Source organism: Pollicipes pollicipes, unplaced genomic scaffold, assembly GCF_011947565.3.
Source record: "Pollicipes pollicipes isolate AB1234 unplaced genomic scaffold, Ppol_2.1 Scaffold_7261;HRSCAF=8764_pilon_pilon_pilon, whole genome shotgun sequence".
NCBI lineage: Eukaryota > Metazoa > Arthropoda > Thecostraca > Pollicipedomorpha > Pollicipedidae > Pollicipes > Pollicipes pollicipes.
The window spans coordinates 36,847,113-36,875,041 of record NW_023597054.1 but is presented as its reverse complement, the minus strand read 5'-3'; the positions used below and the strand labels follow the sequence as shown (position 1 = coordinate 36,875,041).

Below are 27,929 nucleotides of genomic sequence, written 5' to 3'. Positions count from 1 at the left end.
TTCTCGCGCCGCCACGACGGCGCCGGCTACGGCAAGGAGCCCCCCATGCTTAACGACAAGCTGTTCCCAAAGGACCAGGCGATGGACACGAAGCACCCGCACCTGCAGGTGCGCGACCTGCACTGCGAGCGGCGCGTGGACGGCGCCTGGCGCCGGCTGGTGGAGGGCGCCACGTTCGAGGCGCGCGGTGGTGACCTGGTGGGCGTAATGACGACGGCAGGTGAGACTGAACCAGCTGAGCACCGCCGCTCACCGTCCCAGGTCGAGGCTGGTGTTGGCCCGGTTAGCAGTGAGCTGTAGAATGTCGTGCGTGCGTGCATGCGAGCGTGCGTGAGTGAGTGTGCGTTTGCGCGCGTGTGGGTGTATTTGTGTGCGTGTTTGTGTGCGTGTGCGTGTGTTTGTGCGTTTGCGCGTGCGTGTGCGCGTGTGTGTGGTATGTAGTAATATTATTTCTAGGGTGTAGTAATATTACAAAGGTGTAGTAATAGAGGATTACTTTGCTCCGACATCCTCATGCAGATGGATAACCGGATTCACCTTCGCACTGCTGTTTTCTTTTTTATTGTCAGCCTGATCGTCGATACCCTTTATCCCGCCCCGTTCTTGACCGCGGTTTCCTCCCTCTTTCTCTTCCCAGAGCGCGAAGGCACGGCGATCCTGGACGCGCTGGCCGACTGCGGCAGCCGCTGGAGTATGAGGGTCAGCGGTGACCTGGTTGTGAACGGATGTCAGGTGGAGCCTGCGCGGCTGGCTCGCCGCGTCGCCTATGTGCAGCAGGAGTGCAACTTCAGCCCCAACATGTCCGTCCGCCAGACCATGCTCTTCCATGCCTTCCTGCAGGAGCCCGGCCACGTGGCCAGAGGCTTCAACGTCAAACAGAAGGTGAGACGAGGCGCCGGTGGGAAGGCGGTGACGGGCGGAGGACGCCGGGTTCTGTGGGGCAGGAGGCGAAGACGTCTCGCAGCTTGCACTGCTGGCAGGTTATGACATGTCAGATTGCCTGCAGCGTCGCGTTTAGCCCGACTTTTCTTTACAGACAGGTGCAATACGTTTTAAAGAAAACACTGCGCAACGCATGCTATGCACAGCGAATTCGCCAGCAAAGCCGCGCTGCTTTCACGTTATCACGTCGCACCGCAGTCAGCAGCGGCTGTCCCGCAACACGCACCTCACCCGCCTCCGCCTCGCCGCAGATTAACGCGCTGATCGAGGACCTGGGCCTGGGCCAGGTGAAGCACACCAGCGTCAAGGACCTGACCGTGTCGGAGAAACGGCGACTCAATGTGGCCTGCCACCTCTGCCTTGACACGGACATCGTGCTGCTCGACCAGCCGACGCGCGAGATGGACATCTTCGACACGTTTTTCCTGGTGGAGTACCTGCGCCAGTGGTCGGCGCGCGGCCGCATCGTGCTGCTGACGCTGCAGCCGCCCACCTACGAAATATTCACCATGCTGACCAAGGTGATGCTGATCTCGGGCCGGCGCGTCATCTACAGCGGCAAGCGACGCGAGATGCTGCCCTACTTCGCCTTCATCGACTACCCGTGCCCGGCTTACAAGAATCCATCCGACTACTATTGTGAGTAGAGAAGAGAGAGGGAGAGAGAAGGAGAGAGGGAGAGAAGGAGAGAAAGAGTTCTTGAGGCACACACGGCCAGTTGCACAGCCAAGAAGTAGCCCAAGAGGTTGCCAAATCGGGTAATAGGGGCCCTTACCGCCAGATGGCCCTCTCTTCATCGCTTTGGGGCCCTGTTTTCCGAGACTTTTTTGTATTAGAAATCTCATTTTGACGCCTCGGGAGCCATTTTTGGTTGTGTATTTTGGACAGCTTTCAGGTGTTTTAAACTGCCTGAGAATATGGCGGCCTTCTGCCCTAGCGGCCTGGCCACTTCCGGGAGGGATGGCCCTAAAAGCTCCAATTCCCTTGGTTACGCCACTGCACAAGAATGCTAAAGCGGCATTCAATCTACGACGTATATGATAGCATGTGTTGACTAGAAAGCGGTCTGGAACAGTTTGTCAAACTTGCCGATATTACAAGCATTAAGTGTAAGTGAACTTCGGCCAAAAAATAATTATATTCATAGATGAACATTATGTCAATGTCACACCATATCATGACACTTCCAGGCGTTAACAGACTTCTTTTGTAGTTCGTAAATGAAACATCGTTCTAACGGGAAACACTTAAGTGATGATAAACCTTGATCCTGTAAGCATTGACAATAGGCGACGCATTGTCGGTGTCTCGCACGTGTTCTGCTTGCCCCATAACTATGCCATGTCGGTTGCTCGTGTCACCAGTGGACCTGGTGACCCTGGACGACCTGTCGCCTGAGGCGACGCTCGAGTCTTCCCAGCGAGTGACGGAGCTGGCCAAGACGTTCCAGCGGCGCCAGGAGCCGCTGCCAGACCCTGGCCCGCCCGGCCTGCTCCCGCCAAAAATACGGCGCGCCAACTGCTGTGTGCAGATTCTCGCCCTCTGGATGTGAGAATGGCCTTCGGTCTGGGTGGACGGTTTGTTACAGCTGCTTGTCTCCAGGCACGTTCGGACATCTGTCTGTTTCGGCTGGAAATGCCAGCTTTCCTTTACTTGTGCTATCGAAGGTGACAGTGCATTGTGCGCAAAATGACTCGACTTGAAATTGGGCGTCGACCTTGATAATTTGATGATTATTTGCTCCCAATCAGAATGCAGCTAGATATCCTAATAGTTACCAGATGTTCAAGTAATTCTAAGACATGCAGGTACTTCTAAAACATTCAAGTACATTTATATGCAAGTAGCTCGTGGATATTCAAGCATCTCTAAGCTGGACTTAGGCCGCAGTTGACTTATGCCTACGTAAACTGTATACAACAGCCAAACACCGAGTTTCTCTTGCCCGGTGGCACACGACGAACGGAAGCTTAACGAAGCGCAGCGAAGAATGCCGGACTACCCAATAGCCTTTGACCGCACACCTTTTTCAATGTTTCCGTCCAAGCCTTTCGAAGGGATGGATTTCTGGGATCAGCACTCACGCAGCAAGCACTGCTTAGCGTGAGCCCGGGCCCCCATCATCTGATCGTAAAATTGCAGACTAAAGGCAGAACGGCAGTGCTTGATGACAGAAGCCCCACACGCCGCGATTCTCGGCGCGGTGCGTCTTCTCTCTGACGTCACCTGGCCTACAACGCGGCCGTTGCCCCCGGCCGCAAGCCATCCCAGTCAAGGGCAGATAGCGAGTATCTAAAGCGACCCAAACCCATCCCGCCACGGTGGGCAGAGCGGAAAGGCAGGGGCTCCAATCAGCTGCACTATCGGGACAATTTTGCGAACCACTGTCGCCTCCTGGTGTTGATTTGTGACCCCCCATTTCAGACGGGCGATGGTCTACACGTTCCCGTACAATCTGATCAGCTGGGCCACCTCCATGACTCTCGCCTGCCTCATGTCCGTCATCGTAGGCGCAACGTTCTACGATCTCCGCGGTGACAACAAAGACCAGGTCAGTGTATGCAAGGAACGTGCCACATGCGCATACTCGCCGCGCCGCTGTCGCCGTGTTCAACCATGCGACCTCCCATTGCTTGCGTGGATGATAAAAAAAATGCCGAACCGAGCCTTAGCTTCCAGCGCTATTTCCGCATCAGGACTAATCGGCGCAATAGAGTGGCACTGAAGTCCGACCCCGCTCCTCCTGACAGGAGAACATCCCAGACCGCCTGGGCTTCCACTACACGATGATGTCGCTGGCCCTGTGGCCGCTGCTGCTGCTCAGCATCAGCGAAGTGTGGCAGGAGAAGGACGCCGTCAGCAGGGACGTTGGCGACCGGCTCTACTCCCGGCTCTGTCTCATCGTCAGCAAGGTAACGGTGGCAGCCCAACAACCAACCGGCCAGCTATCTCTCGACGATGTCATCATCAACGGGGCATGGCAGAGGCCTGATGGTCATTATCAGCACGGCGTCAGCGCTAGCGCGGCCCGGGCAGGACAGGAGGAGGAGGAGCTGGTGTTCATGGAGTGCGCGCGGCTCAGCCAGCCGCTTGTCACCACAGCACTGCTGGTGAACAGTCACGCGGTCGAAGCAATGTCTCGACGGACGCTAGGATGGACTGACCGGGCCGCTGAGCGTGGCCGGACCGGGGATTGAGCGTGACCTGTCTTGGCAAGATATGAGAAAGTTGGGATTAATGCGGTCGTATTATGGTCCAGGCATATCATGGTTCCCATAACGGGTGCCGTGACGAGCCGGCGGACGTCTGACCTCTCTCCTCTCCTGCAGCTGTTCTACAGCCTGCCTGGCTCGGCGCTCCAGTGCCTGCTGCTCATCGTGCCGGCTTACAAAATGGCCGGCACGCACCCAAACGACACAGACACCTCGTTCTATCTCTACATGGGTGAGTTTACATGCTATGTGACCAACTGCCTCCGGCGCGATTGAATTTGAGCAAAGATTTGGTGTGTGGGGGAGTGTATGTTATAATCTTCCTACGCATCAAACGACGGCGCCCATCAACATAGCTCAGAATAGCAAACTAGCTCAAAATAGCCACTCGTCAGCACACAGCACACATTGTATACGTCAGAGCACCTCCAGCAGCGCCAGTCACGGACTTGTCCAGGCGCAGGACGCGGGTAGTAACGATGGTCGATATCTGCGCCGTCGGCCGCCCGGCGCCCCCGCTAACGGCCTCCCGGCACCCCGCTAACGGCCTCTCGGCGCTCCCGCTGACGGTCGTCCCATGCTCCGCTGACGGCTTCCCGGCGCCCCCGCTGACGGCCTCCCGGCGCCCGCTAACGGCCTCTCGGCGTCCCGCTGACGGTCGTCCCATGCTCCCGCTGACGGCTCCCGGCGCCCCGCTGACGGCCTCTCGGCGCTCCCGCTGACGGTCGTCCATGCTCCCGCTGACGGCTTCCCAGCCCCGCTGACGGCCTCCCGGCGCCCCGCTACGGCCTCTCGGCGCTCCCGCTGACGGTCGTCCCATGCTCCCGCTGACGGCTTCCCGGCGCCCCGCTGACGGCCTCCCGGCGCCCCGCTAACGGCCTCTCGGCGCTCCCGCTGACGGCCTCCCGGCGCCCCCGCTAACGGCCTCTCGGCGCTCCCGCTGACGGTTGTCCCATGCTCCCGCTGACGGTTGTCCCATGCTCCCGCTGACGGCCGTCCCATGCTCCCGCTGACGGTTGTCCCATGCTCCCGCTGACGGTTGTCCCATGCTCCCGCTGACGGCCTCCCGGCGCTCTCGCTGACGGTTGTCCCATGCTCCCGCTGACAGCCGTCCCGGTCCATCGGCAGGTACATGCTGGCGTACCTGCTGTGCACGCGGCTGCTGGCGGTGGCGGCCGGCTACGTCAGCTCGTCACGCCACCTGTCGGCCGGCTGGCTGAGCGGCGCTGCTGCCGCTGCTGCTGGCCGCCGGCTGGGCGGCCCCACCCTCAGGACCTCTCCATCTGGACGCACTGGCTGCGCTGGCTCTCGGCGCCCGCCTGGATCTACCAAGCGGCTCGTCTGGGACGAGCTGGCGCCGGTGCGCAGTTTCCGCTGCGACCGCAACCCGATCGTGCCGCAGGACAACCCATCATCGTGCAGGTGGACTGCGGCGTGCTGACCGGGCGTCAGGCGCTCGGCTTCCTGACGTGCGGCGCGCCGGCGAGCCGCTGGCGCCGCTGATCGCTGCCGCCGCCACCGCGCTGCTCGGCTGCTGGCCGCCCACGGCGCCGCGCTCCTCTGACGGCAGCGGCAGAAGAAGTCGCGCGGACGCGTCAGCAAGCACTCGTAGGTCAGGGGGGCCGTGTGGCCGCCGGGACACTGCGGCGCCGCAGGGCTTCGGCATCGCACGTTGTGCCGTCGTGCTAGCGGGCGGGACCACGTCAAGCCAAATGACCGCGCGGCTGGAGCGAAAGCGGGCGCTTGCGAGGCGGACGCCAGGGGCTCGCTACGAACTCAGTTACCAGAGGTCGCAGAGGTGTCAGCCACCGGAACGACTCAGCTAGGGGAGACGGCGCTGGCAACGCTGGGGCTCTCCAAAGGAGACGGCGACGGGCCACGTTAAGAGGACCCCGGCCATGTACTGTGCGTCGAACTGCTGGGAACCGAGGAGCCACGAGCGCAGCCACGAGCCGCGCCGTTCAGAGCCACAACGTGCGTACGTCGAGATGTGTATTTTTGTACTTACGTTGTTTTACGTAGTTGCTCTGATATTGTGACTAACGAAGACGGTGAACGCCGCGCGGCGAGTGCTGTTATGCGAGCGGACGACAGCGTAGCCAAATGTTCGGAATAACAGACGCTCCGTCGCGGCTGTTTAAGACGACCGGCGGCACCCGTCACTGCCGGGTAATGCTCAGGCTCGGGCACAGTGAAGCGCGTGGCGTAGATCGCGCCGTGAAATAAATCGTATAGAAATAAATGACGACCGCGGACATCTCAGATCACAGGTGTGACAGAACACAGCCGTTTATGTTCCCTGTGAACCGAGACGCCAAACGGTGCAAATCACAGCTCGTGCATTTGGAGCATTTTTAAACGTAAAACTTGTGACAAATTAAGAACGGAACAAACCCACAAGGCACAAAGCTCAGGCGCTGACATGCGCGGTTCGAGTTATCGCCACAAGCTCTAGCCTATTCCATCCAAGCGCAGTTTGTAATAAGCGACAGGCACCAAATCGTAATAAATACGCGAGAACCAGGACACCGCGCCTGGCACCGTATCCCAGCGCGCAGCAAAATAAGCGGCTGACAAAACTAGGACGAATTTATTGATGCACTGACAACTTACATCTAACAACTTTAACACAGATACGAGCTGCCACTCAGTCGCGCTCGAAAACTCGTGCTCCACCGGCGAATGCGGTGCCGCGCGGCCGCCGCCGCCGGCACGGACACTCGCGCCCCGCGGCGAGGCGGCGGCGGCGGTCAGTGCGGCGCGGGCCTAGGGCTACTGGCCGGCTCGCGGCCCGCGGCCCGCAGCATACAAGCGGTGCGGCGCCGGTCCCGGCGGCCACGATACGCGGCGCGGATCACAGTCGCGGCACGGGGCGGAATCACGTCGGTCGGTGCGGCAGCGGGCGGCTACGCTCGCCGCCGGCGCCGTGAGCCACAGGCGAGACACGGCCGCGGCCGCAGGATCACTGCTCGTCCCAGGCGGCCCCGCGCCGCAGCACCTGGTGCCGGCAACGCGCCCCAACAGGCATCGGGGACGGCTATCGTCTGTCTTCACGGGCCTCAACGCCGTGCCAAAGGCTTGATGTTCCGTGATATCTTCTCCTCTTCGGCCAGCTGCGAGCGGTACAGCGCCACTTTCTGCTTGAACTTGTTCAGCACGTCCACCTTCTCTTCCAGCAGGTCCTCTAGCTGCTGCACGTATGCTGAGAAGGAACGACATGTGTCAGAACGCATAGTAACGCGTCACAGCAGGCGCCCGTGACATATCGTGACACAACACGGCCGGGGCCTGTCGACGCTAACAAAATCAGAATTACGCGAACACAACACAGAACGGGGCGATGTTCTTCATAGTTTAAAGCAGAGCGCGACCCGCCACCGACTCTGGCATGAAGCAGCCGCAGACGCACACACGCTCAGAACTCGAAATCCGACTTGTCGGTGTCTACCCATCAATTCTTTGGGAGATCGTCCGGTGGATGGTACTGTCAATGTGAGTGATCGGCATGTCCGTCAAAGACAGCTCCGAACAATGGACGACGCCTCATCAAGACGTAAGCGCCGGGTGCTCTGGGGTCAGCAGGGCGGTGCGTGTGGCGTAATCTGGTGGAGGCGCCATTCTCGGGTCATCTCACCGTCCACGTCAATCAAGGGCAGTCTGCGTCTACCCCGCTCCTGTCTCTTTAACAGCTCACAAGTTCAGACGCCCATCTAGTCATCAGATCGCTCCACTCACCGTCCACGTCGTAGTCTACCTCGTTGGTCATCTTGAGCAGCGACATGTCCATCTGCTGCCAGCGCGGCGAGAGCTCGATGGTGGCCTTGTGCATATCGAGCACCTCTTCCTCCATGTCCTGCAGGTGCGACACCGCCTCGTGGAAGTTGTAGAGGTCAGCCGACAGCTCGCCCTCCTGTCAGGAAGAGCGGCGCGTGCGTCAGCTGATAGTACACGCTCGGGACACAGACACCGGGACACGGACGACGACCCGGCCGCGGCTGCGCGGCCCGACCAGGGCCGGCACTGGTGCTGGTGCCAGTGCAGAGTTGGCAAGCCCAGCTGCGTGATGCGTTGACGTGAGTCGTCGCGGCCCATGCAGGATACCTGGGCTGGCTTAGACAGGCGCTCTGCTAACAGTCATGTGGATGCCGACTGGGACTATTTTACACATGGGGACGGTGGAAGCAAAGGCTGTGGCATGGAACGGCCGACAGTTCCGCAGCTTTTTTACCAGCGCTCACTGCACTGCTCATTTGATTTGTGTGCGGTTCAAGGCTCCAGGATAAGCACATCACAACAGCTTTTCAGTGCGTCTCATCCTTCCCAGCACGCGGCCGCTGCTGATGCGCCCGGGCGTGCGGGCCGGGCCGCTGGAGGGGGCGGTGCCGCCGGTGACGAGGGGGCGGTGCCGCCGGCTCCCGCCACCCGGGTAGGGGGAGGAGGACGGGACGGCGCTCACAAAGAGGGACGGGTCGGCCTTCTCGCGCGAGTGCAGCCTCTCCACCAGACCCGAGGTCGAGATCTGCGCCGGGCGACACGACACAGGGTCACTGGCACGGACGCGGCGGCCAGTCGCCACGGCCGGTGACGCTCCGGTACACGCCACAACCAACCGTCAACACATGGAGCATGACCTCACCCCATCGTGTAACAAGGAACCGCACGGAAACTCGTCAGTGGCGTGCCTCACGAAGTCAGCGATGTCGTCATAATCTGCCCAACTCCGAGCATGACTGGTCTGAATAAACAGCTTAACGGCGGGCACGTTATAACGCGATGGCAACTATCTACTGAATATTTAGCTTTTAAAGTTTGAAACACTACAAGTTGCACCATTAAATTGCATGCAGCACAATGCCAAAATCATTAACTCATTACAAGACATTCACTAATCCGTCAAAATGGACACAGCTTGACTCAAAACCGCACCCAAAGCAAATCACGCACGCACACATGCACACAGGTACACGTACAGGCACACACACACAACACCTGTGCCAGTGGCCCCGCTCCCGCCAGCCCGGCCCGTCCGGCGATGAGCCGCCGCGCCACCTACGTTGAGCGAGCGCAGCTGGGCGAGATCGTCGTCGGGTGACTCGACGCCGCGCATGGGCTCCGGCTCCGGCCGGCGGCCGTTGCCGTTAGCATTGTCGGCCTTCATCTCCAGCGGGTCTTGGGCGCCCAGCTCCTTGACGCGGTCGGCGTAGCGCAGCGTGTTGAGACTGTGCTCGCACGAGTTCAGGCCGGGGCTGATCATGGCGATCTGGCGGGGGTCCGGCCGTCAGCGGTGGTGACGGCCGGCACAGCGCGGCACGGCGGCACACAAGGCCGTCAGCGGCGGGGCAGACCCGGCCGTCAGCGGCGGTGACGGCCGGCACAGCGCAGCACGGTGGCACACATGGCATCCAAGTCGCAACGCGGCGGCGCGCTGGGCACAGCCAAGTGTTGGAGGTGCAGTCAACGACCGGTGAGTGCAGTATGGGCCCGAGACCATTTCAATTCATTCGCCTTATGGGCGCTGCATGACCTACAGCAGTCGATGTGCCCCAAAACCCCAAATCATCACAATCCACCCGCCTATACCCACCCACCAGCCAGTGTGCAGCCCATCTCATTACGAGCTACCATACTTAGCGTGACTCAGCACACACACACCCACAGGCAGGTTCCATCACCACCCCACCCACCTACCATGCACGTCTTGGACTTCTCGCCGATGAACGAGTCGCGCAGCACCTGGGTCAGCTTGGAGGCGCGGACGGCAGGTGGGCGCCCTTCCGGCCCAGCGCACGGATGCACTCCTTGAGCGCCAGCAGCGACTTGTTGATCTCGGCGCCCTCCATGCGCGTCATGCGGTCGGACGAGGACGTGTCGGCGCCGCGCTCGTTGCCAGCCAGGTCGATCAGCGAGAACTTGCCGTAGAGCCGGCACCGGTCCGGCGGCACCCCTGACTGCCGCGTGCGCAGGATGATCTGGAAGACGGCGTGCGAGCGCGACGAATGGTTGTTGGCCGAGGTGGTGCCGCTGGTGCGGATGGTGTTGCCGTGCTGGATCAGCTTCAGCACGTCTTCCATGCTCTCCACCGGCCGCTCCGTCAGGCCCACCACCTGCACCTGCTGCTTGCCGTCCTCCAACACGCGCAGCTTGGCCTTGTCGTTCAGCAGGTCGAACACCTGCCGACGGCGGCGGCGGCCGGGGTCAGCTCGGTGCAGCGCGTCAGCAGCGACGTGACTTAGGGAACGGACTGGGGCTGGATGAGCCGAGGCCGGTGTAACAGGCGGACAAAGCACAGGCACTCAGTGGCTGTGCTTCACCACACTGCCCAAACTGAGCACTGTCACCACACACACACCGCTCAAACTGTCATCACGCCGCCCAAACTGTACCACGCCGCCCAACTGTCCACCATACACCCCCCAAACTGTCACCACACCAATAGCCAGCCAAACTTAGCCACTGTCATCACACACCCCCCAAACTCTGTCACCACACTGCCCAACCACGCCCAAACTGAGCACTGTCACCACACCGCCCAAACTGCCATCACACCGCCCAAAATGTAATTACACCGCCCAAAATGTCACCACATTGCCAAAAATGCCACCACACCCTCCAAACTGTCATCATTCTGCCCAAACTGTCACCACACTGCCCAAAATGTCATCACACCGTCCAAACTGTCATCACACCACTCAATATGTCACCACACCCGCCCAAACTGTCATCACACGCCCAAACTGTCACCACACCGTCCACACTGTCCATCACACACACCCAAACTGTCACCACACCACCCAAACTGTTATCGCACCACCAAACCACCACAAACGCACCACCGCCCACTGAGCACTGTCACCACACCACCCAAACTGTCACCACACACGCCCAAACTGTCCCACCCGTCCCAAACTGTCGCCACACCGCCCACACTGTCATTACACCGCCAAAGCCTAAACTCAGCAGTGCTGAAGGAGTTGTGCAGAAGCCCTCACCTTGCCACTGTAGATCTCAAAGTAGCTGGCTGACACCGCCAGCCCCTTGTTCTTGTTGCTGGGCGACTTGAGCAGCCTAAACACGTCTTTGGCGGCCATAGCGTAGATGCCCTTGTTGGCGTCCTGTGACTTGCCGTTGAACGTGCCGCCCATGGTGTGTGTCTTGCCGGAGCCGGTCTGGCCGTAGGCAAAGCAGGTGGCCATGCCGCCGTCGAATATGGTGTCCACCAGGGGGCGGGCCGAGTATCTGGCGGTGACGGCGCGCCGTTTGTGAGAGCCGTCACCAGGGCAGGCGGGCGGGGCAGGCTGAACACCCACGGCACCACGACCGTAACGTGACAGCGTCACAAACAATCCAAACAGAAGGTGGTCGTGGCACGGAGCGCCAGGCAGGATACGACAACAGGTAGCCGATCAACTCCTGATCAGTTCGAGCTACAGAGGGTGTAAAGATATCAGTCACGCAACCCGCGCGCTCTAACTGCGGGTGGCGGACTGTCCTTCGCAGGACGCAGGCGCGCGGCTCCCGTCTCTTTCGTGATGATGTCTGCGGCGCGCGACTCCTGTCTCTTACGTGATTGCCCGACACTGTCAGCTTGTGTGCGACACCAGGGATCAGCATTTCTCCAGTTGGGCTGCGCTGTGGGCCTCCGCATGCCGACGAACACCATGTGAAACCTCGTCAGTAAGACACGCGATCATAAAACATCCGCGCCCACCAGTGCCACGCTGATGTACAACACGCCGCTGTTAATAACTCACCGGGCCTTTTGCCACCAGCACGTGAATAATTACCATAAATACCACGGCCCTGGCATCGTTGAATGGCCCAATCAGCGGCGCAACAAGAGCCGGCGCTCAACAGCGCTGTGGCCGGACGGTATCGCGGGCAACCGGGCGTCGACACCCTCCCCCCCCCCCTACCCCCCGCCCAGCCCCAGCTCCCTTTGTCGTCCGCACAGGGCCGGCCCTTGTACCGATACGGCGGCCGGGACGCGTTAGCATCGGTCGGCGCCGATTACCACGTGACCTTTGCACCGGCCGGCTGCTCGCCGTGACAGCTGCCGGGTTGAATATTTCAGTCCGGCACGCGACAATCAGCTGATCGTATTCAAGGCCCAGTCAGACTGAGAACAGCGGCGTCACGCACGCCATCACCGTCCGCTGTCGGCAGGGTTGCCATGGTTACGAGTCACGGCGTGGATAAAAGCCTTTTCGTGCGCCGGGAGCGACGCTCATTGTGAGCCCAGGCACAGCGGCCGCCGCTGATTAATGAATCTATACAGGCTCGCTGTCCACTTAGCGCAAGGTTACAACCGGGCAGCATTTCCAGCCGGTCATTATCGATGGCTTAGGCTTACCAGGTGCAAGTTTCATCACCTGTCCCAGCTGATCGTATCATCTGAACAATTTAAGTTTGTATGGATGTACTGAATCTCGTTTGGCGTCGGACTAATCGATACTGAATCTCAATTGGCGTCTGACTAATCGAAAGATCCTGCGACATATGTCACTGCTAAGACATGCTAGCAAATCCACCTCCCCAGTCGCAATGCATGCCAAATGGCTTTTATCCATCGGGATTCAGACGTAAACGGATCCCAGATGCAACTGGCACGTGACAGTATTCGGCACGTGACCGTCAAGACAAACTATCCGATGGCCCAGTAATGCAGCAGGATTCTCGGAGCCGCCAGCAAACCTCACAAAGGGTGATATACCATGCCGTAGATGCGAACAGCAGCTTGCGGATTATTTGGCTGGAAACAAACATGGTGCGGTGCGACCCGTGTTACGGATAAAACGCTGGTTGCAACGCACGCACAGCGCACAACTGGTTACAGACAAAGAGCACTGCGTGACGTTTGGGCGGCACTTTTCCATTACGGCATCGGTTGCACGAGACAAAGGCGAGGCACGCGTCCGGGTCACAACGCAGCCGGGCCGGTCCGGGCCACAGCCCACTCCACCCGCCGCCACTCATCCCGGCGGCTGACTCATCCGGCGTAGCCCTCGGACTACAGCGCGCTACTGCGACGGTTGTGTCCCTCCCACAGGCGCAGAGTGCGGACTGTGCGGCGGCGAGCGGCAGCCCTTGTCCCAGCCCGGGTTATGCCGTCCCGTCTCTGCGGTTGGCATCGTCAGCGCGCGCATCAATGGCCCTGTTTGATGTCGCCCCGCTTGCAGCTGCATGCCACGTGGTGCGAGGTCAGCGGCAAGTGTCGCACCTCATAAACTGGGCCCCCGCGCATGACTCACCAGCGGCGTTACAGTCATGCGCCACGGGCGGTCATTTCGACGGCGCTCTAACCATTCGTGACAGGGCAAACGGTCATGTTGATGCATGACCGGCACGAGCGCTCCTCACCGATACCCGAAACACTGACTTCGAGCTCCCGGCCGCCTCACAACGGCTCGGTCTCGCTGCAGTCGGCTTAGCACGCCGCGCCACCGGGGTCGTAAGGACCGAACTCTGAGCGCACGATATGACGGCGTCCCCGCTGCACATGGCGTGCACAGCTCATGGCTGCTACGTCGAAAGATTCAGCCAGCTCAAAAAGTCGATTCAGAAAGATCATGCTGTGCCTGTGAGCATTTGTAGCAATCTCCACAGTTCCTTCAGAACATGCCCCTTCGCGAACAAAAGGCACGAAAGCACCTGCGCCCTGCAGGACCACATAACGAACCTCATCCTGGCAACACGCAGTGCCACGCCTCGCGCGCCACGCAGCCCGCCAGCCGTACCACTCGGTGCCCCAGTGCGGACCCTGCCGGCGCCGCAGCACGGCCTGCCACGAGCTGCCCACAGCGGCCGGCTGCGCCCGCTCGTCGCCAGACGTGTCGACGCACGTCCCGACCGACCGCCAAGCGCCGCCCACCGGGCCGGCCGCGCGCCAACTCACTTGTAGACGAGCGTGTTGTCGCACGTCTCGTCGAAGGCGTAGTCGAACCGGAAGTGCTGGTTCTCCAGGTACTTGGTGAGGTCGACCTTGGTGCGGGGCTCGTGCACGATTGTCTGGTCCCGGTTGGGGATGGTCCACGTCGATCTCCTTCCTGCCGGTCTCTGGAGCGGGCCAGACGGCGCGCTCATCACGGCCGCTCGTGACAAAGTTGACCACAAGACACACTAACCATACGTGGTGCCGCGACATTGGTGTTACGGCAAAAACCCTTACTGACAAGAGTGCTACGTCACTACTTGCACGATAGTCCTTCTATTGCAAAAAACTTATACGCGACATTAGTGCCACACAACAAAAGATATCCTTCAATTACTACCATTCTTACTACCATTTTTTTAATTTCTAAAACATATACGAGGTTGGTGCTACACGGCAAAACTTACACTTCTTTCACTTAGTTATTCAACATTTATTTATACGCAACATTTCTCCTGCTGCAAAGACTGGAGGAATACCGCATTTGGTTACATGATACGGGCCGTATTTCAAAAATTATACCCTCAGCACTTCTACTCATGGGTTAAGCCCCACGGAAATCCAGGAGGAGGCGAACACATGGGAGGACTTGGACGGACGAAACAGCCCTGGAGTGCCCATCTATGAGTCCATTACTTAGTGCTGCTGCAATATCGTGATTGCCAAACCCGCGTCGGCGACAGTCCTACGCCACATCGCTTACACTGAACAAAACGTCTAGCGTATTGTCGTATTGTTGCCAAACACAAGTTTGGAGCGCGTAGAAAAGGGCTAAACCTGTCACAAGACATAGAACACGGGGTTTGCCTAAAGTCACACATTTCCTACCACAGATGAGGAGTGGTTGGGGGCCCCCGGCTGAATATGAAACTAACGCCCCTCGTCTGGTGTGCTCTAACAACTCGATTTCCCTTTGCTTGCAATGGGTTACATAAGCTGTTGCTGCTACCACGACATAAATGATGGTTCAAAAGATTCGTATTAAGATTCTGCTGTACTAAACTGAACCCTTAATCATACGTCAGCACGAAAAGGCAAAAAAATAATACGTACCGTAATTAAGTATCTAAGTTGTCGCGTTGGCACCACGAACTTTTAATTTCAGTATTGTTCAGTTTATGTTCCCTCCTAACCTCCCTATCGTTCCTACACCCCTGATAGGCGTCCACGTATTTTCACCCCTACGACTGTTTCAGGCAGCATGCGATCCCTCCTGACGCCATATCGTTTAGTATTGCTTCATATCGCTTCATATCGCCTAGTCATTCCGCGGCGCGGTGAATGAAGCTGTGATAGCAGTGATAAAAATAACAACCCTCTTATGATGTGAAGAGTGGCTCGTAAAGATCTCGCGCGCTGCCATGACCATCCGCACGGCACGAGTTTGGCCGAGGTCTTCGCTGCCGGGACACGGCTTTATCCGGGAATAAAAAGGTGCCTCTTTCATTGGACACCGACATTAAAGAAGCACTGTTTGTTTCAGCTCAGATTTTGACAGCGGCACGAGTTGTAGCGAGGTCGAGTCTCTCCCCTTTTCCGTGCTAGCTTCTAAAAATTAAGCACTGGCCCATGGGCGTTGACTGAAAAAAAACACCCAGACAGCGACTGGCCTCACCAACTCGGGAGAATCTGTATAGACCGTGAACTTTAACTTGTATGACGCTAATGGCATGCATAAGTCTTGCCAACAGACGTTATGTCGCTGCCAAAATTACGATATGTAGACTGCCTAAGTTTTTGCAGTACAAGTAATGATGGGAATACATTTTTCAGCACAAGGTTTGTCGTGTAGCCTTAGGTTGTACTTAAGCAGTCGAAGTACTGTCGTGTACAAGCAATGTTTGCACAAGTTTTAGCAGTAACAGTAATGACGAGCAAAAGTTTTGAATTAGAAGTTTGTCGCATAGCACTGATGTCGTGTGCAGTGGATGTATAAAAACTGCAGGGGCATTGGCAGTAGCAGAACGCCGCAACACACTTGTCGGTATGGAGTTCTGCTGCAGCACTAAGCTCGTGGAACCACCACTCTCACGTGCCTATAAGATCACGCGCATCAATGCAATGAACTGGTACAATTGCACCGAAATTACTCTAGAAACGCCGAAGACATTCTAATCACATATAGAGTGACCAGACAATTAGCGTATCGGGTTCTATTAACCGCTGACGCAAAGAGCGTTTCCACACTTTCACTATGAACTACTAACGTGAGGCGTTCGCCACTTGCATAGAAATTAATGAGGTACTTCTAGCTGTGCAACGAACGGTCATAGCTGAGTGGCACTGGTACATACTCAAGTGAAAGCAGCAGCCGCTGCTAGCTCACGCCGGGCCCACAGGACCGAGCGGAAGCCAGCCCCCGGAGACGCACGCATCACGTGCAGTCAGCCAGACCACAGTCTGGGCAGTCAGTCAGACGAGTAGGTTGGGCAGTCACCATTAGACGACAGTCACCCAGAAGGTTTACGTATGGTACCCATGGGCGTGCCTTTCCCACTCCCCCACCAACAATGGGCGTCGTCCCCAGCGCTGGTGGGCGCACCTTTCTTGCTGAGCGGCCTCTTGCGGACGCAGACTGTGATCTGGTGCTCCTCGTACGCGTCACCGTCCTTCAGCGGCCGGAAGTCCAGGCCGCTCTGGTACTCCCTGGCGGCAGCGGGGCCAGCCGCTATCCAAAACAGGCCGGCACCAGTGAAGGCTGATGCAAGCATAGAACAACTGTCGCAACGTCTGTTAAAATGTGTTTTCTTTAGGAGCATGGCCGATGGCAAAGCCATTGATGCCAATAGGACACGATCACCTCCGATCTAAGCTTTCCAATCTAACGCGCGAGGTCCAGCGGCTGTGCCGCCGGTCGGCCGGCTGCCCACCTGATCATGGCCAGGAACTCCCAGTTGGCGTTTCCGGGGTCCGAGTTCATCAGCGCCTCACGCTCCTCCCGCTTCTTGTTTTGCTTCTCGCGCCGCTCCTCCCGCTTCTTCTGCAGTTTCTCCACCTCCTTCACCACGTTGCTCCGCTTCCGCGCTGCGAACGGAAGGACGTGGCCGCATCAGCCGCGGCTGGGACCGTCAGCCGAGTGGTGTGTGTGAGAGGGGGGGGGGAAGGGGGAGTGACTGCCACTGGAGAGTGGAGTAGAGCCTATGCAAGTTTGACGCAGCCGTATCAGCGGGCTAACGAGGCTCTGGGGTCTAACGACGAGGCTCTAGCGACGTCAAGTGACATAAGACGCCGCCATATGCCATATCTAGACAATGTAGATCCACACTATATCCGGACGCACTACCGCAGGACGACGCCACCATAGCCCCAAAGGGGCTGCCAATTGTGACTGCGCTACAACCGTATGCGATGCGATTATCGCTCCCACAGAGCTGTAACCTGCTCGCTAGACTGTCATCCCAGCAGCACGATGAGTCCGCTAGATTGTCAACCCGACAGCAGTGTAAGCTGCTAGATTGTCACCCGACAGCAGTGTAAGCCCCGCTAGATTGTCACCCCGACAGCAGTGTAAGCCCGCTAGATTGTCACCCCCAACAGCACTGTAAGCCCGCTAGATTGTCACCCCAACAGCACTGTAAGCCCGCTAGATTGTCATCCCGATAGCACCATAAGCCGCCTATATTTTCTCCCCGACAGTACCATAAGCCCGCTATATTGTCGTCCGGACAACACTAAAGCCTACTAGATTGTAAATCCGCTGCGCTGGGGCTGCGCGCCATCGAACGGCGATTCCGGCCAGCTTCACGACGCTCGGATGGTGTCGCGACCGGACGGGATGGCCGCTGACCAGCGCGACATTATCCCGACAGCGTCACGACCATAACCGCCGAGCCTCTCCAGCCACGCTCCGGTGCTGGCCGGACTGTCCCTCGTGCCGCGCTCCGGTCCTAACCGGACTGTCCCTCGTGCCGCGCTCTGGTCCTGACCAGACTGTCCCTCCAGCCGCGCTCCGGTGCTGACCAGACTGTCCCTCCAGCCGCGCTCCGGTCCTAACCGGACTGTCCTCCAGCCGCGCTCTGGTCCTGACCGGACTGTCCCTCCAGCCGCGCTCCGGTCCTGACCAGACTGTCCCTCCAGCCGCGCTCCGGTCCTGACCGGACTGTCCCTCCAGCCGCGCTCCGGTGCTGACCGGACTGTCCCGTGACGGAGTGAAAACGCCACAGGATCGTCACCGCCGACAGCGCTACGGTCAATTCGGACCCGATCGACCGGGGGGTCGCAGAAACAGACAGAATGAGCGGCGTGGCGGAGTAGGATCGCCGGCGTCGCTCGCCCGAACCCGCCATCAGTCCCGGCCTGTAACCGCCAGCCGGCCGGCCGGGCGATCACCGGCAGGCGGAGCTGTCAGACGTGTCACGGCGGCGCGCTGACCGACTCCCGAAGCCCCCTTCCCCTCCCCCACCCCTGGGGGCCCAGAGGCGATGGCGCCAGCCGGGGCGTAGCCGGGGACACGAGCCGGGCCGGGAGGGCTCAGGCACAAGGATCCGGTTTGGGACTGGTGAGCGAGCTGCAAATCTGGAGATCCCGGGGCTGGCATGTTCGGACCTTCACGTCCAGTTGGGTCGGGAACGGCTCGGTCAGGTCGGCTCGGGTCCGAGCAGTTGGGGGCTGCAGACACAAAGTCACGTAAGCAGTCAGGATTGTGTTTACAAGAGGTCAAGGCCGGAATGGGAGAGGTCAAGGTCGGAAGGTCGGCGGGCCATGACGCCACATGTGGCAGACATGTAAGTTAAGTCGTCAAAACGACAGACGCAACGTTAACATGGTGAGCGAGATGTACTAAATGGCAGGTAAACATAGCATCCATTCAGTGTTTGTATGCACATTTGGCTGAGACCTAAGTCGGTGACGTCATCCCGTTTATCGCCCCCCAAACACACAAATACAGCTGCAGCAAACACTTTACCACCCGTCCTTGGTGCAAACCGAACAGCCCCGGATCTCCAGGCCACAGTCAGCTACATTGCCTTTCAATTGCCGCAGTTCTGTCACCAGTATCCGCCCGTCCAATCCCGTCCTCACAGTCAATCCCGTCCCTCCGTCCGCCCAGTCCTCAGTCACACTTCCTGCCCTATCCCATCCGCAACGTTCCCACTAAGCCCGTCTCCCTTGGGCTGCCCCGCCATCCGCTACAGTCCGTCCCCCCAGGTCGGTCCGGTCGTCTCCGCCGCAGTACTCACAGCCGGCGCCGCCGCCGCCGCCGCCGCCGGTGCCCTTGCTGACGGTGGAGGCGGGCGCGATGTTCTCGGAGTCGCGCGCCGTCACCGTCAGGCTCATGTCGCCGTTGTTCTGCAGCGCCATTAGGCCGGGCCGGGCGTAGCTCTGCCGCGTCTTGGTGGCTGTCGGCGGACGGCGCAGACCGGCGTCAGCATCAGCGTCAGCGGCGCCCGGCGTCCGACGCCGCTTCAGCATGGCGCCGCGCCGGCTGCGCCCGGCCGAGTGCGGCTCGGGCTACATCGAGACACACACACAGCGACGCTGCAGAGCAGAACCCAGCCACGGCTGGCCGGCGACGCGGCGACCGTCCCGTCACGGCAACACAGCGGCGTGGCGGTTACATTGCGCCGCCGAGCGGGCCGGGACACGAGCGGGCCGGGCGAGCGCGAGCGGCGGTGCCAGCAGCGCGCCCGAGGGCACAGACCGCACAGCTAGTGCTGCGGCACCTCCGTGGCAGCTGCCACCGCGCGCCGGTCGGCCGGCCACGGTGGTGACGAGACGCGTGACACACACGGCGACGCTCGCCCCGAGAAAGGCGGCCACCGCCGCGGCCCTACTCACATTTGTTGTTCTGGACGGCCATGGACTGACGGGACGTGTACTGGAACAGGACGGTGACCGGTGAGCACAACCACGTCACATTACTGCAGATTATAGAAAGCACCAACGACAGGCGTATTCGCTACGCATTAAGCCCAAGGTGCACGATAGTCCCTCGCCATCTGTAGCGACCACTGGGATAGGGAGGAGACAGTCCAGAGCTATTGAGATGGATATGAGAAAGCTATGCGACATCACATCAGCCGTTCTTATCTTCCAAACTAGACATCGCCGCTCACCCACAGCCGCAGTATCACGCTTGGGGACGATTCCACATCCCCTAGTCTAAACAACAGCGACGCATCACTTCTTATTCCATACAGCGTCCGTCGACCTGCTGTCGTCGCCGGCGTCCATCGCGCGCCAACACGGCAAGACAGCACAGAACAGGCCTGACATCACCGGCGCACTCTTCACAATACACTTCCCAGCAATCACGACACTATCCAGCACAGACCGTGTACACCCGGCAGCAGTACCGCGCGCTGCACACCGTGTACACTGAACAGACCGTGACCGTGCACACTGGGACGTACCCCAGCCGGTGTATCTCCACCCATGACTGGGCGTCGGCAGGGGACGGCGGCCGTGCCCGCTCGCCCCGCACCAGCAGAAGGCCGGCCGGTCAGTGGCGGGGGTCGCGGCGAGCTGCCCTGGTATCGGACGCTCGGCCGCCGGCCACGGGCTGCGCCAGCGCCGCCCCCTCCCCCCCCCCCCTCCCGCTAGGGGAGCCGCTAATTGGACCGCGCGGCGCCGCCGCGATGGCAGGTCGCGACCGAAGGTGTCACATCCATCCGGCCGTGGGGAGCTATTACGCGCCGATGGCGTGGGCCGACCGCATTTGAAGGACGCAGCGAGTGTCGCGGGTCGCGGCCCGCCACGCCCCCATCGGCGCCATAGAGCTGGTTATCGTGACACGATCAGTGTGTGGTGTGGGCGGTCCCCCTGGTGCCCCCCCCCCCTCCCCCCACGCCACGATACAAGCACACAAGAACACACAAAGACTCGCCCTATCCCGACAACGGCCCGCACCGGTCTGTCTTGTTACAGGCCTTTGCCGACTGGTAACCGCGCATAAGACAGCGACGAAGCCGTGCTCGCATTAGCCTGAGCCAAGCTGTCTGCACCGCAGACGCTGCCGGCAGCGGCGGCCAACGCCCCCGCCGCCGTGGGTCCAGCCGTGACGACAGGCCGGCATCCCGGCACGACGTCGCACGTAACGCCAGCCGTTATGCCCATTCAGTGCCGCAACGGCGCCTGCTGAGCGTGGAGCGACCGCTCGTGACGGCTGAGAGTCACACGCGCCGGCTGGGCGGGCAGCGGGCCGGCGGCGCCGTCCGCGCACGGCCCGCTGCCGCCAGTCGCCGGCCCCACGCCCGGTGACGAGGCGGCGCGGCCGTGGCGACCGTGACGGCTGGCCGACGCCAGTCACGCTAGACGACGCTCAGGAGCAAGACTGGCTTCAAAACATAGCCTGAATTGCGCACGCCGCGAGGAAGTGCATGTTCAGTGCAGACGTGGTTTAGTTGACTTTTGTTCAGCACAGCTGTCTCAGGGAAGAGAGAGGAAGGCGAAGCCATCTTTCAGGGCTCACAACGCTTCCCAATTGTGCCGGCACGCGCCCGGCCGCGGCCCGGCCGTCGGAGCGTCCGCGCGACCGCAGCCCGACACAATTAGCAGGGCCGGCGACGCGCGCCGTCCAAACCGCAGCGGCTGCGGGCCGCCGCCGTCCCGCCGGGCCTGCCAGCGGCCGCGGCCGCCCCCATGACGGGCCGGCTGCGCCGGCGGCGCGCGTGCTCGCTCGCGGCGTGGCGAGCCCCGGACGGCTGGCGGTCGCAGCGCTGAGCCCGCTCGCACCGGGTCAGGGCCGATGCACGATTACCCATGCATACGGGATGAAGGGACGTTAATAAAACCGCCGACATGCCAGCCGCCGGTGGTTCGGTCCGGGGCGCACCGGTCACGGATCCGGTGAGACGCGGCGACGCAGCTCGTCCGTTGGACGGCCGCCGCTCAGATCCGCGCCGCTGACCATCCGGGCTAATGCCGCGCAGAGCAAAGCGCCTTAACACGGCGATGGACAGGTCGCGCCTTCACGACGATGGACAGGTCGCGCGCCTTAGCAAGGCGATTGACAGGTCGCATCAGTTTCCATCGGCAGCTAAAAGCTTCGCTGGCCAGTGTCCAGTTCTCGCTCCAAAAGCACCCGAGGTCTGTGAGTAGATCTGCACGCCACCAGAACGCTGCTGCACGGTGTTCCACACAGGAGGAGAGGAGAGTAGGGACGGAGAAAGGCTGGAGAAGAAGCACCACGCGCTGATGCTGGCTAATGCTGCTGGTCAGCCGGTGCCGAAGCCGGCTGGGAAGGGACGTGAGGGACGAGAGGGAAGTGAGGACGGGACGTACCGCGCGCTGCTGCTGGCTGGTGCTGCTGGTCAGCCGGTGCCGGAGTCGGGCGGGGAGGGATGCGAGGGGACGGGACGTACCGCGCGCTGCTGCTGACTGGTGCTGTTCGTCAGCCGGTGCCGGAGTCGGCTGGGGAGGGACGTGAGGGACGTGAGGGACGTGAGGGACGGGACGTACCGCGCGCTGCTGCTGCTGGCTGGTGCTGCTCGTCAGCCGGTGCCGGAGCCGGCTGGGGAGGGACGTGAGGGACGTGAGGGACGGGACGTACCGCGCGCTGCTGCTGGCTGGTGCTGCTGGTCAGGCGGTGCCGGAGCCGGCCAGACGACGCCTGGGCGGCAGTCCGCTCCAGCCGGCAGGAGTCCGGCCGGCGAGACGTGACGCGCCGCAGCTGCGGATCCGACTGGTCCGAACAGCCACAGGACACGTCAGGGCAGGCAAGGCAAGGTCAGGCAAGGTCAGGCAAGGTCAGGCAAGGTCAGCAGAGGCACGACAGGGCAAAGGTTACGCGCGGGAAGACCGTTCCATGTCCCAACCCCAATACCAGCCGCGACTGACAAAGCAGCGCGTTCCAGAATGGCTCGCGCCGCGCATGCAGAGTATGTACAGTCGCTATTCGAATAGCCGCTCAGGAATGCGTCCTTTCAACGGTTCCACGAGTGTCAACCCGGCGCCCAGCGCACCAGATCCAGCTTAAGGCCTTTGATCCCGGCGATCAACGAGCTCAGCCGTCACGGGCCATTCGACAACCAACTTCAAGCCCACGCAAAAACAACCCGGGGCCTCTAAACGGTACAGAGCGGATCGGAGTGGTCACAATGCTGTGAAAACACGTTCCTTCACAGTACACAACATAAAGCACTCTACCGTGAAGACAAAACAGGCCAGCTTTTGGCGGGCGCACTGTAAGACGTGCGATATTGAATCACGGCTGGATTGAGGAAAGATAGCGATGCAGACCACCGCTACTCCGGCGAGCTGTGCGGGCCGACCGTGCCCGGCCGTCCGTCCCCACCGCCGGCCATCTGCTGACCCGTCGGTGGTCGCCAGAGCGTGTCTCCGGCCAGTCAGCTGACGCCGACGGCGGCCCGCCGGCGGCCGGCGCGCGCAAAGAGCGGCTGGCGGCGCCGTGCGTGAGCTCCGCCGGCCGCCGGTGTGACGTCACACAATGACGTCACGGGGAGCGCGGCTCGCCCGGCGACACCTCTCCGAGAGCGTGTCATTTCCTCACTACGTCATTTGCGTCATTCGCGTGTCCAAACACGTTTCCGCGGATCGTGACACTTCCCCATGAGAGGTGTCCGCCAATGCCACAGCGCCGCCGTACCACGCCTGGTTTTTCTAGCCGATGCCTGATGCACGTGTTTCGGAGCGACCCCTGTCATAGGCTCGTCATAGGTCATCGCCCCGTCCGCCGACCCTCGGCGGTCCTCCCGCCGTCATCCCGTCCCGGGCTGGCACGATACTTTGCAAGCGAGTCATTCGGTCTTGATCACTGGGACCGGGAGCGCAGCGCTGTTGCAGCAACGGCTGGCCCGAACTGCCGCGGAACACGCGAACATCAAGCCGGTGTCGCTCCGCGCCGATGGGACGTCGGTTTACGTCCGAGTTATGCCGGTCTTCCGTTCCGCAGCTGCATGCCATCTTCGGCAGCTTGACCCATCGGTCATTCAACCATTCCCCAATAAAACCCTGCGCCATTGTCCCCGCGCGCCCGCCCGAACGCCGCCCGCGAGCGCAACGCATCAATGATCGATGGTGTCTCCGTCAAGTGCGTGCTTCGACTCTTACACTTCATCACCGACTGCAGGCGCGCCGGCGTCCGAGATCGAACCAGTCAATCAGCGCCGAGCGCCCTCACCGCGCGCCCGACCGACCAACACCTGCCCGTTGACCCGAGTTCGGAGCGCGCCCGGCCGCGTCAGGCGACGGCCACGCATCGATCGGCGGCGGCGACGCGGCCCGTGTTGACGGCCGTCGCCCGGCGACCCTCGGCGTCGCGCACCCCGCTCCGGCCGGCCGCCCGGGACGCCTCCGCCGGCCCAGCCCCGGTCACGCCGCGCCAGTCGAGATGCAGGGAGCGAAGGGAGAGGCGCCGGTGCCGCGACAGGCTGGCGACCGCTCGGGCCATTGCTGGGCCACGGCCAGGTGGATACGGCCACTACGACCGGCTGGTTAGCATGGGTCCGTCCCTGCCCAGCTTCAGACCCAGCACCACCGTCCTTCGAACACGCCTTGACTTGGACACACGGCAGCTGCGTGCCTTGATGCGACCGTGACCGCACACGGCGCCGCGCTCACATGATCCTGATGGGAAAACACCATCGCTGCCAGTACGCCGAAAGGCGGTCAATGAACGCACGGCTTGGGCGACGCGCGACGCCTGCCGGTGCGATCGGGGCTTTGTTGCTGGTCCGGCCGGGCGCCGGTCACGGGCCGGCCGGCCGTGACGGGCAGCCGTGACTGACAGTCTGACAGTCACAGGCGGAGCGGCGGGCGCGGCGGCCCCGGCCGGTCGTCACACCGACCACGCGCCGGGCCTGGCGCCAGGACGCCGCTCAGACCGAGTCACAGGCGGCGCGGCGGCCCCGGCCGACCGTCACACCGACCAGCATTACCGGCAAGATATTGCCAGGCGGCGTTTGATGACGTCAGATTATAGCGCGACATGCTGCCCGATCCCGGTGGGCTCTGGTGGTCTGATGAGTGACGGCGCACCAAACGTCATCCAGATCACCATCTATCGACTTCCTTTCGACTGACGCGTGGTTCTTCTAGCACCAAAGTCTTTTGCCAGAGCAAATTTTCGGTGAGTTCAACTTGCGGTGTACATATGCCGCCAGGGAAGGATTAAGAGCTGTGGCAAACTGTGCCCAGTTTCTGAGCAGAACTGTGGAATACCGATAGTCCACGCATTTCTGAGCAAGAGTTGCCTGTAGAAATAATTGTCTTCCGGAAATCTATACCGATTGATTTTACGAGAAACCGTGTGAAATGCTATCTGTTTATGCATATCTCTGGAAAGGTTGTCCGTGGACATGCCTGCCATCCCTGCAGACAGACAGTATTGGTATTCGAGACAGCAAACGCGTGACGGCTGTGCTGCTCCACGCTGTTTCCCTGCCCGGCTGTGCCGCTCCTCGGTGTTCCCATGCCCGGCTGTGCTGCTCCCCGCTGTTTCTCTGCTCGGCTGCACTACTCTCCGCTGTTTCCCTGCCCGGCTGTGCTGCTCCCCGCTGTTTCCCTGCCCGTTGTGTCGTTCCCGGCTGTTTCCCTGTCCAGCTATGTTGCTCCTCCTGTACCTCTGCCCGGCTGTCTTTTCCTCAGATCATTAGTCTGATCCCACCGACTGCGCGTCTGGTATTTCGGTGCGAACAGCTGGACAAAAACGGCCCACTTAACACCACCCGCTGCTAGCGTCGAGGACATAGGGAAACATCATTATTTCAAAACGGCCGCAAAAACCGTCTTCCGCCCAGACCTCAACCCACGCATGGAGGGTGTGGGCAGCGCACCAAGAGCAACGCACCCCATCGGCGCCATAACTTTCACAACCGTAACGGCCGAGAATTTTACAGTTAAAATGAGCACGCACATCATCATGACAAATGTTGGGGAGGAATCCGCGGATAGCTCAGAACATTACGCGCGCAGCTTAAATACAAAATGTAGCTATGTGCTGTCACATTCCCATGGTCTTGACCATGCGTGTATCGGGAACTGCGTGAAGCGTCATTTGCTAGGCCACTCCAAAAACATAAGCCTCTGAAGCGTCGAGACTGTAGTTCGCTCGCGTCAGCGGCGTGTCACTACCCACACCGGCCAGTGGCGCCCACGCGTGCGCTCCGCCCGGCCCGACTGCTCCGTTTGGCCCACGCCTCCGCGACCACTCACCCTGCTCAGCTTGGACGGCACCACGCTCTGCGGCTCCGACGGCGCCCAGGTCCGGGTTCAGGTTGAAGATCAGTTCGATCTCGATCTGCGACAGGGCGACAGGGTCACGGTCGAGACGGGTCAGCAGGGTTAGCAGCTCGCAGGTGGGCGCACCGGGCCGGGGAGCCACAGCGCCCACGCGCCTTCATTATTCTATTTTGTTTTTTTACGTCAGTTGATTTACATCAGTACGCCGGACAGCTTCGGGCGCCAGCACCATGACAGGCGGAGCTTGCGTCCACATCGCGAGCCCAGCGGTGGCGTGACTGCAGCTGCTGGGCGACCGGCGGCCATCTGTCGGCGGGGCGGCGGTCGCCACACACCGCCCCGTCCCCCCCCCCCCCTCGAGAGCAGACCGGCTCCAGCGGCGCCCCTGTCACCGGCGGCAGCGGCAACGGTCGGCCCCAGCGGCGTGGCGCTCGACTACCATGGGGGGGGGGGGTCGAGCTCGCATGCGGTGCCGGACGCGTCACAGAACACCGGACACGATGGACGGCACGCGAGCGCGGCGACACGCCCGGCCACCGCCCGTGCAAGGCGAGAACAGCCCCAGCCCACTCACGCCCTTCACAACACGGGTGGCCGACACACACGCCGACCGGCGGCGGACGGTGTCCGCACACGTGCCGGGAGACCAGCGGAATGCTGAATCGAAACACTAATCAGGCTCAAGTACGGATGCAGCGGGAGCTGAGTCTCAGTTCAGGTCTGCACTCTGCCAGGCCCCGCCCGGTGCGCTGTCTTACCTCCTTGCCCTTGGTTTCGCCCCTCTCGAACCACTCGACGGTGACCGTCTTGGCGTCATTGTTGACGCCAGACACCACGGCCGAGTGTATGCGTCCTGCAAACGAGCCGAACGTCAGCGTCGGCGGTCCGGGTGCCGGTGACCGCCAGTGTGGGCGGGAGGGGGGGGGAGAGGGGGCAACTGGCCACGTGCCGGCACCACGCTCCGAAGCTGTCCAACTCGGTCTTGGATACCAGGTCAGCAAACAGGCTTTCCCCGCTCCTTCTGCGCATTATGTGGGACGAATTCGGAATATCGTGTACAGCTGTCGACCAATGCATAGCTTTCATCCCTCACCCGAAGCCCGCCCGGACCGCACAGCAGCGGATCCATTACTGAGCATCGTCGCTTCCTGGGGCAGCTCTCTAAAGCGAGCCATTCATCCCAGCTGACGCATGTGCCGATAACTGTCTCAGCAGGGTCGCCAGCCGTGACCGCGCGTGAGGCGGCGGCCATTCGTCACGACGCGCGCCACGCCGTGGCCACGGTCGCAGAGCGGTCCGGTGACAGGTCACACGCGGAGCCCAATGGGCCGTTCAAAGCGGCTTCAGCTCACGAGAACGCTTGGCTGCTCTTAACGCGTCAGGTCACCGCGTCTTGATGCCTCGTGGCGGCCGTACTCGGCGTCTGCATAATGCCGCGTCCATTTCTGAAGCCTCCAAACCCGGAGCACGGCACGAGCCAAGGTCTCGGACCAAACCGGACCCTGTCCTGACCCAGAGAGCATGGCGGAGGCGACCGTCCAGCCGGCGGCGGTCCCCGAGCACCGAAATCCCTCGCGCCAACGAAGCATATCGACGGCGCTGGGACCGATTGGGAGTCGGACGCTCGCAGGTGTCGCTCGCGTCTGTCGCGTCGAGTCGCGTTCGTGTCCGACCGACCGGCGGTGCGTGTCCGAACCCACCGGCCG

At 61.0% G+C, this 27,929-nt stretch overlaps 1 protein-coding gene and 1 pseudogene across 1 annotated transcript; one reads left to right on the top strand and one right to left on the bottom strand.

The window, feature by feature from the left end:
* Nucleotides 1-45: 45 nt before the first annotated feature.
* Nucleotides 46-5,766, top strand: LOC119111368 (ATP-binding cassette sub-family G member 8-like). The gene is made up of 9 exons (XM_037235181.1): nucleotides 46-220; nucleotides 638-882; nucleotides 1,194-1,581; nucleotides 2,307-2,490; nucleotides 3,367-3,493; nucleotides 3,693-3,854; nucleotides 4,272-4,386; nucleotides 5,557-5,636; nucleotides 5,725-5,766. The coding sequence occupies exons 1-9, from the start codon at nucleotides 46-48 to the stop codon at nucleotides 5,764-5,766; spliced, it is 1,518 nt and encodes a 505-aa protein (XP_037091076.1).
* A 1,331-nt stretch (nucleotides 5,767-7,097) lies between these two features.
* Nucleotides 7,098-27,077, bottom strand: LOC119113200 (kinesin-like protein KIF2A; annotated as a pseudogene).
* Between the last annotated feature and the right edge of the window lie 852 nt (nucleotides 27,078-27,929).